At 34.7% G+C, this 16700-nt stretch overlaps 1 protein-coding gene across 1 annotated transcript in view; it reads left to right on the top strand.

The window, feature by feature from the left end:
* Positions 1–16700, top strand: part of LOC150089316 (lachesin-like) — a 508424-nt gene that overhangs the window by 460980 nt on the left and 30744 nt on the right. Inside the window, exon 6 of the mRNA XM_090368495.1 lies at positions 8494–8781. Within this exon, the coding sequence (XP_090224621.1) occupies positions 8494–8781 (288 nt within the window). The remainder of the gene's footprint in view (positions 1–8493; positions 8782–16700) is intronic.

The raw sequence follows: 16700 nt of genomic DNA, 5'->3' as shown, positions 1-16700 counted from the left end.
ACACTAGCCTAATTGCTTATGTTATATTTGGATATTTGATGCAGTGCTTGCTCTTTTTGGAAATTCCTTTTATTTTTGCCATGCAGAAATAGCAGTCGTCGAAATGATTGTTGGGCTCGCGCCAAACCATAGGGATGGCAAAAGGTAATGCTCTCAGTTTACCATATAACCACAGTCTTAAGTTCGTTGTACGAGTAATACAACAGATATGTGGAGCCCAATTTTTTTTCTTGGTCACCGATCTTGCAGCCGAAGTACAATGAATATGCAACTTTTGTGACATTGTATCTTTTCTTTCTCTGAGTTTTTTGGGTTAAGTGTCCACAAACATAGCAGAAGTTGTCCGGGTGATTGACGCAAGTTTTGTGCTTTGTCTTCTCCATTTTAACAATGCATTAACCTAAAATCAGTAAAAGCAATTGGTAAATTTGAACAGAAGGTGAATTCTAGTAGCCTAGTTTATTATACACTATTAATATACACTATATATATTGAACAGTTGAATGGTGTAATAAAATTAATAAAAATACGGACTTGTCTGGAAAAGTGCATCAAAATCAAAATATACTATATTGCAAGGACAGTAATGATGTACTTGCTTAACTTTTAGCCCAATAAACAAAACCAACCAAAAGTTAATAAGTTTAAAAATTGTATTTCAAACAGTAATGATATCATTGTACAGAATCCAGTTATCTATCTATATCTTAAAACTGAGACGTGATAGGAAATTTTTATGATTGATTTTAAATTCTATACATAAAACTTGACCAGAAACAACCATTGATTTGCCGGAAGTAAAAATCATGTTGGGCAGTGTAATCAATTCGGTTTCAGAAGAAATTGATCATCCTGGATCTCATAGTCAAAGCTGAAACAAACATCAGGAATGCGTTTATACGAAATGAATATCTCGTCATGGCATGCCTCAACATAGAGAAGGCGTTTTTGTATCCTGAGAGATCTCCATTCTCTTAACCTGAGAGGCCACTTACCGTACATCATACGGACTTTCCTTCAGCATAGGACCGCTCAATTTCGCTATTGGCAAGTCTTTTCGCAAACATATATATAAGAAAGAATCCCTCATAGCTCTGTTCTCAGTGCAACCTATTTAAAATAAGGATAAACCAGGTGAACAAAAATATTCCCAATGCTGTAAATTCAAAGATCTATGTTGATGATCTGCCTCTTCTAGTTCAAAACATGAGCTTCTTTTAGAGGCAACTGCAAATTCCAGTTAATAATATTGAGCTATGAGTGGTACAGAATGGTTATCGATATCTTATCAGAAATTTAGTGCCATTCACTTTTTTATCAAACGGCAGATGCACCCAAATCCAGAAATACACATAATTAATCATTCTGTCGCCGTTGTGAACAGCGTTCGTCTCCTTGGTGTGATTTTTGATAGTAAATTGAACTTCTCACAATAACGTCAAACATCTGACTACTTGCCAGAAAAAAATAAATAATAAATAACATAATCAGAATTAATTCTTCTACATGGTAAGGTGCAGATCGTTACACCTTACTTCATTTGTATGGAGCCTGAACACCGTAATCAGATCTTCCCTTGATTACGGTGTTCTGATGTATGATTCTGCTAGGGAAAGCTTACTCGCACGGCTTGACTCCATTTAACATTCTGCCCTCAAGACAGGTATAGGTGCTTATAGAACGTCGCTATACAAAGTCTTTATATTGAAGCTCATGGATTTCCCCTCAAACTCAGAGAAAGATGTTACTTCTGATTTACGCAGCAAAAATTCGGAGTCTACCCATCCTCCCGATTAGACCGATGTTTAAAGAGCCACAGTTCACAATGTACTATAGAAATAAGCCCGAGGCAGTCCAGCCTACTGCTATCAGATAGAAGGCATTATCACAAAATTGTAATATACATTTTGCCCAAGTCCTCCAAGATCCAAACAATACAGATCTTTCATGGCCCTGTATTAAACCATCCAGTGACAGTTATTTCCTAAACTGGGGAAAATATTCCCTTTTCAAATATTAACATGCAACAACTCTATACTTCTCACACAGAAAATTTTACATCCGAGTAATTCAGACTTCTCTTTGGGTAAGCCCAAGTCTCTGATCAAGTCGCTTAATTCTTCTTGTTCAATGTAGTGTTGGGCCTTTTCTTTTTCTGTTTCGTAGTCCAAATCATGTGAAGTACATGGTTCCGCAACATCTGGTAAAACGATTTCTTCTGTACCTTCGTCACTACTTCCAATATCCCAAGATTTTGGTGGCACAGGTACTGGGAGTTCTTTACCACACTGACGGATAACAGTCTGAGAATGGAGTCAGTGTGCAGCCGACTTCCCTTATAAACACCATCTCTGTATCACTTTCTACAGGATGCAGCAATTATACAGCTGAGTTATGCGCCATCAAGCTTGCTCTAGAAAATATTTTCTATCTGTTCATCATAAAAAGTGTAATATATAGAGTGCACTTTAGTGTTACAAAATTCCTCCTCACTGGCTCATTCCTCAAAAAAAAAAAAAAAAACCCATAAAAGCTAAGTTGATGCATATCCAGAAACACCAGCAAATAGCCATCTTTTGCTGGATCCCAGGCCACCCTGGGATATCAGGGAATGAAATCTCGGATTATGCAGCCAAATATTTATCTAAAAACGCATCATAATATTAATATGTTGCATATTATTATTATTATCATCAGTTTATTTCTCTTAGGAGAACACTCGGTTACAGCCACTGGCTAGAGGGTGATCATATATATACAACTATTTACTAAATATACATCTATGTTACAATTATAAAATACATGAAATACATAATATCTGATTTATAAGTACACTTTATCTGGAATATAGAATATTTGAGTTATTAATTACTTGCAAAGGCTTTTACTACTGTAAACTGGTAAGAATATAATACCGGGACAATTGAAGCATACTTTCTGCTTAAACACACACAAGTGGGAGTTTCGCCATATTTACATAAACAGAAATATTTACAGCCAAACAACGTACAGCATACGAAACAACAGGAATGACCACGATACAGCAAAATAAAAATTTGAAAGTTCAGTTTTCCAGCAGTCGTCTTCTTCTGTGGGGATTAGAGTAGTGTAGGTAGGACAATCCTGCCACCTATTTCTTGATGTGTGTGTGTGTGTGTGTGTATATATATATATATATATATATATATATAAAATATATAAAATAGATTGATTATAAACCTTCATTGCATCGACTGTCTCCAGTAATTATCATTAAGGAATTGATTTCGGTTAATTATATTGAGGATGCTGCGAAAATTACTCTTCTACTTAGATCTGCTCAGATTAAAAATATCTTTACAGAAAGTGAACAGAGGAAAATGGTATTAAACATAGCAGATGTAGAGCTATTAAACTCATTTTACATTACCAGACGTTTTGTTTTTACTAGAGCTCATTACACATGTTTCTCATGTTTTTTTTTTTCTGTGTTTACCTTAACCGGCCGTTTAGCATTAGTAGAGGTATATGATGCAAGAAAGCAAGCTTATGCAGCATCAGCCAAAAAAAAAAAAAAAAAAACCTTCCACTTCACCCCTTCGTTCGTTCGAAATACCTGTCCAGTTGAGCCTTAAATTTATTTAGGCTATCAACTTCCACAACAAAGGATGGAAGTCTGTTCCGCCAACCAAACACCCGCTGGCTAAAGGCAAATTTCCGCACATCTGTCTTTCCTCAATTTGAATTTAATCCCCTCTCAGGTGATTATTCTGAGCAGGAGGAAGAATCCCATCAGCATTGAGCATGCTCAAACCATTCAAGGCTTTGTACACCTCTATCAGATCACCTCGCCGGTGCCTAGTTTTCAGACACTGTAATTCGCAAAACTTAAGCCTTTCTTCGTAAGAGCACCCCTTTGTCCCATTCACCAATCTAGTTGCCCTTCTCTGTACTCGTTCCAGCAGCTCTACATCCTTCTTGAAATGAGGCTTCCAGACCTGTATACAGTACTCAAGGTGTGGCCTGACCATTGCCTTATACAAGAGAATAATCACCTCCTAATCCCTGCTAGAAAAATTCCTGCATATCATTGATAAGACACCATGAGCTGCTCTTGCAGCTCGTCTGCTCTGCTCAGAGAACTTCATATCTGCCTGCACAATTACCCCCAGCTCCTATTCATTCTCTACCACTGTCAGTGTAGTACCACAGAGTTGATAAGTTGCTCTGGCGTTGCTGTTTCCCATATGTAGTACTTTACATTTGTCAATGTTAAACTTCGTTTGCCACCTATCAGCCCATCTGCTCAACCTTTCCAGATCCTGTTGCAGCAGCAGCAGCATAGAGTCAGTGTCCTTAACAACACTGCCAACCTTTTTGTATGGTCTGCAAACTTGGACATTAAACTTGATATACCATCATCAATATCATTCAATTCCTACTATTAGTTCACACTCTCCCTACATATATATATCTTGTTCAAATTTTCAATCGTTAATAAAATACTTTTTATTCATCCACTCAAGTTCCAATAATTTTTTAAAAACTTGTAGTGGATGACACTTGATGTTAATACAGTTTTTTCGAATATTAATTCATTAATTAAATTTAATTAATTAATTTTAGTTTTACATGGGAGAAAAAAATTTCTCTTATATAAGATATTTAGCAGGATATAAATTTAGGAATAAATACCGTCAGTGGCGAAGCGTGTAGATCGCTGGAAAAAAATTTCTTTTTCAGATTCTTTTTTCATTCTGGGTTCTAGTCTGAGTCAAGGAGGTAACAAAATGGAAAATGAAACATGTGAATAAAAATAATAGTCCAACACCATATATAGAAAGTAAAATGGAAAATTGCAAGGAAATTCGCTTTCTATTTTGCCACTTAATATTGTGATTCTGTCATATGTATATACATATTTATATTAATTGTAATTATTTAATAAAAAGTAACTAAAATAAAATTTTTCTTTGTTGACCTAAGTAGGAATTGACTTTAAATTTTTTTTTTATATTATTTGTTTATAAATACAGAAAGCAATAATGGACCCAACACTGAACCCTGAGGGACTCCACTAATAACATTAGTCCACGATGAGCAGTGTCCAACTGCTCATCATTGGAGGGAGTCCATTGCATCGACCCTCTCCAATAATTAGCATTAAGGAATTGATTTCGGTTTATATCGTAATTATATTGAGGATGCTGCAAAAATTACTCTTCTACTTAGATCTGCTCAGATGAAAAATATCTTTTCAGAAAGTGAACAGAGAAAAATGGTACTAAACATAGCAGATTTAGAGCTATTAAACTCATTTTACATTACCAGAAGTTTTGTTTTTACTGGAGAGAGAGAGAGAGAGAGAGAGAGAGCGAGAGCGAGTTCATTACACATGTTTGTCATGTTTTTTGTGTTTACCTTAACCGGCCGTTTACAAGGCATAATCAAATGATATTCCCCTTACGTTTTATACGGCCTTCGTTATTAGCTAAAAGCTTATTAATCCGTCGAATAATATTTTTGTAACTAAATTTTTTAAAAGTGTATTAATAAGTAATCTTCAACAAACAAAAATTTAAGTAAAAAAGAATTTTGTACCGTATAATTAGATCTAGATAATCTAGATGGTGTTTATAAACGTGGAAAAAGCATATGATAGAGTGCCCAGACAAGAGGTATGGAGATGTATGAGGGAGAAGGGTACATCGGAAAAGTACGTAAGGCTTGTGAAGGATATGTACGAGGGAGCGGTGACTCAGGTTAAGAGCAGTGTAGGTATGACTGAGGGGTTCTCTGTAGAAGTTGGACTGCACCAGGGATCGGCTCTCAGCCCACATCTGTTTGATCTGGTAATGGATGTGTTGGTGAGAGAAGTGAAGAGTAGAGCACCATGGAGTATGCTGTTCGCGGAAGATATTGTACTGTGCGAATCACCCCAAGGAAAGGCAGGGAAGAATTTGGAGGCATGGAGGAAAGCGTTAGAAGATAGAGGCCTGAGGATAAGTAGAACAAAGACAAAATATATGGTATTGAATGGAGAAGTTGAGAGTTCTATAAAACTGCAGGACGAAAAGCTACCATCTGTTTCGAAATTTAAGTATCTGGGAACGAACGTTGAGAGAGATGGAGGATTGAGTGCAGAAATACGGCACAGAGTGCAATGTGGATGGCTGAACTGGAGAAAGATGAGTGGGGTGCTGTGCGATAAGAAAGTTAATTGTAGAATGAAGGGAAGAGTGTATAAAACTGTGGTTAGACCCGCATTGATGTAGTAATCGATTGTAGTAGGCGATTACAAGGGCCCAATAGAAGAAGATTGAAGTGGCGGAGATGAGGATGCTAAGATGGATTTGTGGTGTGACGAGGAAGGACAGGTTGAGAAATGACTCCATTAGAGGTACGGTTAAGGTGGGGCCTTTGAGTAAAAAAATACAGGATCTAGGTTGAGGTGGCTTGGTCATGTGGAACGAAGAAGTGAGGAGTATGTAGGGAAGAGGTGTGAAAAGCTGGAGGTGATAGGGAAGAGGAAGAGGGGGAGACCTAAGCTGAGATGGAAGGACATGGTGGCAGAGGATTTGAAAGAGAGAGGAAGCCCTGGTTAGAAAGGAATGGAGGAAGAGAATTAAGGATGGGAATGCCTACCCCATATGAACGTGAGAAGAAGGCGAGGACAAAGAAGAAGGTAATTAGATCTAGATAAAACAGACTCCACACACTTCCAGTGATTTAAATACGAAAAACTGTACGATAATAGAAAATTAGGAGCAGAACGCTGCCAGGATATTTGCCACAAACTAATGAACAGTTTATGAACTCATGATTGCAACAACCACAGTACAATTCGTAATTTAATTTTTAGTGATATGAATGTGGCCAGGAGGGTATGTGCCGCTTCTCCCCCTACCTCACGATTAGGAAGTCAAGTGGGCTGTTCTGGAACATAAAGGGTAATTTTGGGGGTAAAACAATTAGCCATTATGAGCGCATACAACGGCGTAAGAGAGGAACAAACTCAGATACGTGCCAATGGCAATAGAAACCTTGTCGGATTGACAACGGCAAGCACTTGATTTCTCTTTCCTGCGGGAGAGTGAGATAGAAAATCCCTGCGTTGGAGATATTACTAAAATTATCCCGATAATCCCCTTCCGAATAATTTAGCGTTCATGAAAGCTGGAAATTATTTTTTTTCCTTATGACCGGTGAGTAATAGTTCCCCAGGCAATATTCGCTTTCTTAACATGTGGTGATGGTAGAAAGGAACCACTGGTGCAACTTACTAATTCGTACATGTCTTTATGTGTGACAAAATCAAATACTCGAAAACTTTTAATTTAATTTGTTAAGCAAATTATATTAACTTGAACTTGAAGTTTGTTTTCATTTTTCTTAGCTATCAGTTTCTACACAAGCCTCTCACCTTAACTAATCGAATACTCAAACTATGTGTATGTTTGTAAATTTCTTTTGTTCTGTGGTTAATATGCCTGTTTGCCGGACGAATAATCCGAATTACTGGGAGTGAAAACCAGGCACCTCTCTCCTGAGGCCAACGGACCGAACCATATTGTGTAAAAAGCCCATAAAAATTTAACGCGTATATTAACGGATTCGAACCATGGTATTTTCCACCCGGAGTGAAGAGGACATGCTCATATACGCTGTGCTACTACCCACGAGGGCTCACTGTATGAAGCGAACATTGGCAATTTAGTTCATAAACCTCATGGCTCATTAGGAGCAGTGGTGACACGTATTAAGATTTTTTTTTTTTATCTTAATCGAACAAGTTAGCATTTTCTTGCCTATGTCTCTAAAAAATCGCATTCCAATGAATTTTTTCCTATTCTATTTTGCATATTATTATGAAGAGTGGCGAGTCATAAGGCGTATGTTCAAGATTATCCATGTTTACTTCATTCAGTTTTGACATTTCCTAAAACTTCTAAGCAAAATCACAGCTGGGTTGTGAAGTGTTGCACTTGCTCGCCTAATGATGAGGTACCAATAAGCTGGGAGTCGCCTGGAGCCTGACACCCCATTAAAGATAACTAGCATGATACTTCTCTTTGGAAAAGTGTTACTTATTTGTAGTGTTGTCCTGAGGCAACTTGGTGTGACTGGCTTATATTAGGAAAGATCATTGGATGTATTAAGACTTTTTATTTAAACTCTCGGAGTTTATTTTGTTCTGGCCTTTCTATATTAATACATATATATATATATATATATATATATATATATAACACGCACACAAAACATCAGTTTTTCTATTTTGTGTGAATTCAGTTTGAAATTTCATGTTCAGAAATTTCACAGTCTAATTCAAAATTCTTTTCTCTAATTGAACGAAGTTATATTATTATTTTGTTGCAATAAGCCTTCACTTATACGTATTTTCAAAATATTTGACTTGCGAACATTGTTATTATTTCTATTAAAATCTTTCATTCTTACTTGGACAATTACAGTTAATGAGTTACGTGCACATAATATCTTCTATTCTTTCAGTTCGTCCAAAAATTCGCGTTCCCAACCAATTAGTTGGTGCCCCGTCTGGAATGCACGTCACGCTCGAGTGTCGACTTGAGGCTTCACCTCGACCCCTGACGTCGTGGATTAGAAACGACGGAGTGATGTTGCTCAATAACAGGAAATATGACTTGACAGAAGAAGAAGACGGTTATAAGATAAGCATGAAAATCAAGATAAACGACTTAAACGAAAGGGACTTTGGGTCTTATAAATGCGTAGCGAAAAACACCTTGGGAGAAAAAGAAGGATTCATCAGATTATACGGTAAGTTGCTAGATTTGTTATTGCTCACGCTTTTCACGGATATTAATCTTTATTCTCCTGCCATACATTTATGGCATGGGTTTCTTGCCGAGCTTAATGATCGTGTTCATAATTAAAATTAACGTTGTTTTAAATTATTTTTTAACTTTAAAGGGTAGTCAAGAGTTCTAAAAGCTTCATTAATGGTTGATATTTTACCTTCCATAAGAAACATGTTTAAAAATATTATCTTTCTTATTTATTCAGAGTCACTAAAGAAAAGTATTCTCTTGTTATCGCTCTCTGTCAGCCTTCTGATAGAATACATTTGCAGATTAAATTTTCTAGAATAGCCCTAAAACGCCCGCCTAATTTTTATGAATTTGGTTAATATGCTTACGGACAATTAATCTTTATTTAACGTAGAGTTAAGCTTTATTCGCTAAATTTTCAAAATCAGTTTTTCGATTTTACAGTGATTAATTTAACGTAAAATATGAAATTTATTATTCTTACGTTCCATCTTCAGAGAGATTGCATGAGTGATTCAATGCATCTTCTTTCCCCATAACCCAGGCGTTTTCAGTAAAAACGCTTAGCGATAAAATTCAGAGAAGTTCTATGCCCAAACATGTCCAAAACACAAAAGGATTTTTATTCTTTTTTTTTACCAGATATATATTATAATATTATAATATATATCTGCTAAATATTATTCATACAACCATTTACCAGATACTACCCGGAGGAGTGAAAACTAATACCGTCACTCAAATTGTAAAACTAAGAAAAGGTTTGCAAATAATTATTTCCAGCAGATAAATGGGAAGTCAAAAATCATTGCAAATCAAAAACGCCTTTTTAAAATTTCAGATTAAAAACAAAATAACGCTTCATTAATTTAATATAAATTTTGCCTAATAATAATATCAATTATATATGAATTGTCTCTTGCCCAAACATTAACTAAATAAGTTGGGAGTCCACTAATGCATGATATAAGGTAACTTTTGTTTTAAGATTTAACTTTTTTTTGTTATAATAAAAAAAGGTACACATAAATTTTAATTTTTATGCAAATTTGTTATATGAATTGCCCAATGAAGACTATAGTCAATCTGTAACCCAAGATAACAATGATAGGAAACTTCTTTCACAATTTGACATTTATAATTCTGGAAATTCTGGTCATGAAGGTATGTTTGTGTTTATAAATAAATGTTTTTTTATAAATTATTTATATATTTATAATATATTTATATTAATTATTAATGTTTATAATATATTTATATTAATGTTTGTAATATATTTATATTAATTATTAATGTTTATAATATATTTATATTAATGTTTGTAATATATTTATATTAATTATTAATGTTTATAATATATTTATATTAATGTTTGTAATATATTTATATTAATTATTAATGTTTATAATATATTTATAAATATTTTTATTTATAAATAAATGCTTATGTATTTAAATAGTCATTCTTATCTTAAATTTGTTGAGGAGGTCTAATCACTAAAATTATTTTTTCAAAACTAAGTGCTAATTTATCATGTGACCAACTTTACAAGTGAATAAGATCCTGCTATAAATCATAAGTCATATTTGTTAAATTCTTTCCAACTGTATATAAGATTATATCAGCTGCATAAACTTTTGTAAAATATCCCTTAATTACTTCAATTATACCATTTATATAAATACTGAACATTATTGGCCCTGCATGAGTTCCTTGAGGTATCCTCTATATTAATTTTCCTTTTATATTTTCTGCTTCAACTGCTATTTTTCTTTTGGCTACATAACATGCTAATAGTTGATTGATTCTTCCCCTTATATCGTATTTCAGTAATTTATGTTGCGATATTGGGATATCAGTGAAGTCATAAGCCTTAGTCAAATTTTTAAATACAATCATGATGAATTTATTGTTATTTGAATATAAGTTAAAAGAATCCATTACATCCTCTAATAATGTCTATGTACTCTTAACCTGGTGAAGAGAGGATATTAGAGCTGGAAAAGGAATTAGAAAATATGAATTGGAATATCATCGGTTTGGCTGAAACAAGAAGAAGAAATGAATCACTTATAAGTTTATCAAGTGGAAATCTGCTGTACACCAATGGAAACAGTGAAAGGAGTGAAGGTGGAGTTGGGTTTCTGGTCCATAAAGATTTTAAAAACAACATTTTGGAATTCAAAAGTACATCACCAAGGGTGTCAAGACTAATACTCAAGATTTCTAAGAGGTACAAGCTAAAGATTATAATGATTTATGCACCAACATCGAGCCATGATGATGAAGAGGTTGAAGAAATGTACACTGAAATTGAGAGTCTTCTAGATGAGCAGAAAACCCATTACACTATTATTATGGGGGACTTCAATGCTAAGGTTGGAAAAAAGCAAAACAGCGCAGAAAGAGGAACTATAGGAAATTTTGGAATTGGTGAAAGAAATAAAAGAGGTGAAAGACTTGTGGAATTTGCAGAATCTCAAGGAATGTCAGTAATGAACACTTTTTTCAAGAAAAGGGTGAACAGAAAGTGGACATGGAAGAGTCCAAATGGATTAACAACTAATGAAATCGACTTCATCCTCACTAACAGAAGATATATTGTGAATGATGTTACCGTCCTGAATAAGGTAAATGTTGGAAGTGATCATAGAATGGTAAGATGTACACTTGATATAGATGTAGGAAAGGAAAGGAAAAAACTGACTCGAGTAAATAATACAAAGGTCTTTGAGATAACAGAGGAGGAGAAAAAGCAGTATGTACTGGAACTTAAGAACAAGTTTGAGCTTCTGCAGACTGCTCAGGACCAAGATATCGACGAGGAATATTACAACTTTCTGAAAGTGATAAAGCCCAAGAAACCTATAGGGAAACAGAAATCCAAAGAAGAAAAAATTAGTCAAGAAACACTTGTCATGATGAACCAAAGACGACAAATGAAGAGCAAGAAAAACGCTGACAGGGAGAAAATTGAGTATACTGAGCTATGCAAAGCCATTAGAAAGAGACTCAGAGAGGACATAAGAAGATTTAACACAAGAAAAGTAGAACAAGCATTAAGGGAAAACAAAGGATTGAAATCAGCAGCCAAGAGCAGTAATACAGAAAGACAAATGATACTGAAACTGAAGAATAGCGATGGTGTACTTATAAACAGCAGAGAAGGCATAATTCAAATAGCAGAAGACTACTATAGAGAATTATACAAGGAGCGAGGGAATGATACCAGCAGTGGGGAAGATGGATTGCAAAGTAGCAACACATACGACATACCCGATATTCTTCCTGATGAGGTAGAACATGCATTGAAGAAAATGAAGAATCAGAAAGCCCCGGGGGAAGATGAAGTTACTGTAGAGTTGTTAAAATTGGGAGGAAGAGACATAACACAAAAACTGGAAAGGCTCTTCACAAAGTGCATTAGAAAAGGTGTGATGCCTAAGCAGTGGAATAATGCAATCATAGTTTTGCTGCATAAGAAAGGAGATAAATCAGAAATTGGAAATTATAGACCAATTAGCTTGTTATCCCATATCTACAAGTTGTTCACAAGGGTCATTACTAACAGATTAGAAAGAATACTTGATGAGAATCAACCGAAAGAGCAAGCTGGCTTTAGGACAGGATTCTCAACTATGGATCACCTTCACGTAATATCACAGCTAATGGAGAAAGCAAATGAATATAAAACACCATTATGCCTGGCATTTGTGGATTATGAAAAGGCATTTGACTCCATACAGCATAAGGCAATGTTTGGGGCACTGGAAAGACAAGGCATAGATACTCCATATATTATGATTTTGAAGAAAATATATGAGAGTGCTACATCCTTTATTAGACTAGACAAAGACAGTAGGAAATTTAAAATCGAGAAAGGAGTTCGACAAGGAGACACAATATCTCCGAAGCTGTTTACTGCTGCCCTTGAGGAAGCTTTCAGAAGATTAGACTGGTCGCAGAAAGGAGTCAATGTGAACGGAGAGTACCTAAACCATTTACGATTTGCAGATGACATTGTGGTCATAAGCCACGATCCCAAAGAATTAGAGGAAAATCTTAATCAGTTATGCACAATTATTAAGGATTTTGGACTAAAGATGAATATGGCTAAAACAAAAGTAATGATGAACAGGTATGCCACGGAAAGGGAAATAATGATTGAAGGAGCAGTAATTGAAAAGGTGGAGTCATATACTTATCTGGGACAAGTTATTAGCTGTAATAATGATAAATGGCTGGAAGTCAAGAGAAGAATAAATTTTGGATGGATAGCATTCAGGAAATATAGTCACATACTGAAGAGCAATATCCCAGTTTGTCTGAAACGTAAAATAATGAATCAATGTATACTCCCCACCATGACTTATGGAAGTGAAACTTGGGCACTCACCAAAAGAATGGAAGAGAAGCTAAGAACTACACAGCGAAGAATGGAACGAATTATATTGGGAATCAGACTGTTAGATAAGAAGAGAAACACATGGATTAGGCAGCAAACTCAAGTAAAGGACATTCTTATCAAAACTAAAGAATTAAAATGGTCTTGGGCAGGACACATAGCTCGAAGACATATGACAGATGGACTAAGAAAATAACAGAATGGTACCCAAGAGAAGCTAGAAGAAAACCTGGAAGACAAAGGCGGAGATGGATAGATGAAATTCATGAGTTTTTGGGTAGTAAATGGATGGCCAGTGCTCAAAACAGAAGGAACTGGAAAGTTGCTGGAGAGGCCTTCATCCTGCAGTGGATTGAAAATGGCTGATGATGATGATGATGATGACTCTTAACCTAACCTTCTGATATGAAAATAGTTGTTTATGAATCCATTTTAATGATGCAAATAATTACTAATATGAGAAAAAATATGTAATTTTCCATAATTGTATTTTGTGCTGACTGCATTGTTATAGGTCTATATTTATAGTAATCATCTGGTGATCCCTTTATATATAGGAACTAATTACCTTAAATGAAAGTAAAATAGTTGGATTGCACCGTTTCTAACAACCATGCTTCAAGCTCCGATAAGAGTCCAGTAAACTGTTCATTATTGCGTGTAACTTTGGTTGCTGTAATACAATCCAATCTATAAGATTTCTTGTCTTTTAACTGTTTGTTCAATTATCCTAAGAATTTCAGTATATAGTGGATTTAAAACTACACAAGAATTCACAATTTGAGGAAGATTATCTTTTTGTTTAAAAATGCCAATAATGATTATGAAACCTATTCATATCTAAAATAGCCTTGCCAAACTTATTTGCAGCCACATACATACCACATGCAGCCACTATAATAGCTGTTCTAAAAATGTTTTAATTTTACTTATCTTAGATAATCTCTTCCTTGCTCTTAACAGATTATTTATAATATTCCATTTCTCGTTTTGAGCAATTTTCTTATCCCTGAAATATAATTATAATAAGGTGTTTTAATTCCACCCGTAAGTTTATTTCTGAGCATTTTATAATTGTCATAATGTTCTACCTTTGATGGACAATTTATTTACTGCCTAAAATATTTATCCATTTGAACCATTAATTCTTTTATTTCCTTAGTCATCCATGGTTTCTTAAATTTATTTCTTATATTCCTAGAATTTATGTTACAAAATGAATAATTTTCATTTCTCTCTGGTGAAACCTCAAATTGTTTATTATTTGTATTATCTTATTTGAAAAGACATTTACACTTGCTGTGTAAGTTACTGGCTCTTGTATAAACATATTTTATAAGTTTTCTTTCAGCTTACCTGATGAGAAACAACTTATCTTCCTATAATCAATCATTCTCATTTCTTTACATGAATATTGTTTTGGGTATATATCTAATATCCGTATTCAGATCATACATGTCCTGTGATCTGAATACATATCCGTATTCAGATCATATACGGTATACCGTATACATGTCCTCTGATCTGAAAATTGATTTAATAGTATATAAGAATTAGCATACTTCAACTTTATATATTTTCTATAAAATGATTTAAACAAAAACTTATAGTTCTGTAACCCTTCATCTTTTGCTGCCTAGTAATTCCAAATAAGGTGTGTTCAATCTCATAAATTTTTAAAAGAGTAGAGTATTTGAGTATCACATTATCTGATTCATAAGTAAGTATATTAATATTAAAATCTCCTACAAATATAGTCTTTCATCGCAAAATTGTGTTTTCCAATTCTATTAGGAAATTGTTTACAGATTCTGATGGTGGCCTACAGAAAGTACAAATCATGTATGCATTATTAAGATCTTCTCCTAATAATTTTCACATGAATGAGTTCAGTGATGTACCTGTACTGCCTTACAGCATGTTCTGTAATAAATTATAATTCCTCCACCTCTCCTAGACTCTCTGAACCTATACATCTTGTCATAACCATATGTCATAATGAGAAATTTCATTTTTTATATTAACCTCAGTTAAAACTATACATGAAATATATTTTCTCATTGCATTTATATAATGCAAAAAGTTAAACCATTTTTTTTTCTTAATCACCTGATATTTAAAGTTAACAGAAACAGCTGAATTTTATTAATTATATCAGCTTTAATATTTGGACTACTCAAAAAATGTAAAGGTGAATTAAACAAACTGTGATTTCTCAAAAAGTATACATGAAAACTTTGTTTTAACTTTACTCCAAATTTTGATAAATATCAATTATACAAAGTAAAAAAATATATTATATTCTGCAGATATTTGGAACTTATCGCTCTTGACGATTCATTTTTTACATAAATACTTCTATATTTAACCATAAAAATTGATAACTGTATGTTTTAAATAATTTTGGTTTCCCGAAACAACTGCTTTAATTGATTTATTAAGTTGTCATTTATAAAAATAGGAATATTACTATTATTCTGATAGACATCATTTTCAGTTAGTTGGATCTGTTTTGCCTTTCGAATCCAAATTTTCCTTAAATACACTTTTTGAAAATTTTACAATTAGTGTTGGCTTAGCTTTTTTATTCTTACTACTAGGTAAATAACAATAAACTAGATCTTCTTTGTTGCACTGTAGCTGCAATGCAAACCCAATCTGTTATACAGGGTGTTTCAGTTAAACGTTTCAGAACTTCTAAGAGGGGTAGGGTACATCCTGACAACTCCAAATCATATAGCAATGTGGGGTCGGAAATGCTTTCCTGAAGCGGTGTTGTACACAGAAGCACCATAAAAAGAAAAGAGACCGTAAGTGAGAAATCGTTTTAATAATACATGAAAAGAAGCAAAAGGTACATGGATTAAAGTAAGTGTTCGAAGTTTCTTCAACCTCGTATTGCTTTCGCACAGTGGTACCTTGGAAAATGTGCTACAAATCCCCTTTTTCCTGCTGAAGTGTTGTTTTCCGATGAGGCATCCTTCACAAGGGAAGGAATTTTCAACACGCATAACGACCATATCTGGGCGGTCGAGAACCCACATGCAATACGACGTCGTGCAGCACAGATTCGATTTTCGGTCAATGTATGGGCCGGTATTATGGGAGATCACCTCATCGGACCTTACCTGTTACCGTGTCGTCTAACCGGACCTATCTACTTGATCTTTCTGCAGCAAGTATTGCCACAACTTTTGAGAGATGAACAGATTTCTGCATCGACGCAACAGACAATGTGGTTCCAACACGATGGAGCCCCTGCCCATTATAGCGGAGATGTTCGTAACTACCTGGATGTCACATTTGGTCAACAGTGGATCGGACGTGGTGGTCCCGTGCGTTGGCCTGCTCGGTCACCCGACCTATCATGTCTTGATTTTTATTTCTGGGGTCATATGAAATCGCTAGTTTATGACACCCCTGTTGACAATGCTGAGGAGCTGGTTGCAAGAATCGCAGTAGCTGCCGAAGAAATTCGAAATTCGCCTGGAGTATTCCAGAAT

The sequence above is a fragment of the Mastigoproctus giganteus genome, chromosome 2 (assembly GCF_048544385.1).
Source record: "Mastigoproctus giganteus isolate SK-2022 chromosome 2, ASM4854438v1, whole genome shotgun sequence".
Classification (NCBI taxonomy): Eukaryota; Metazoa; Arthropoda; class Arachnida; order Uropygi; family Thelyphonidae; genus Mastigoproctus; species Mastigoproctus giganteus.
This window is presented reverse-complemented; position numbering and strand designations above follow the sequence as displayed.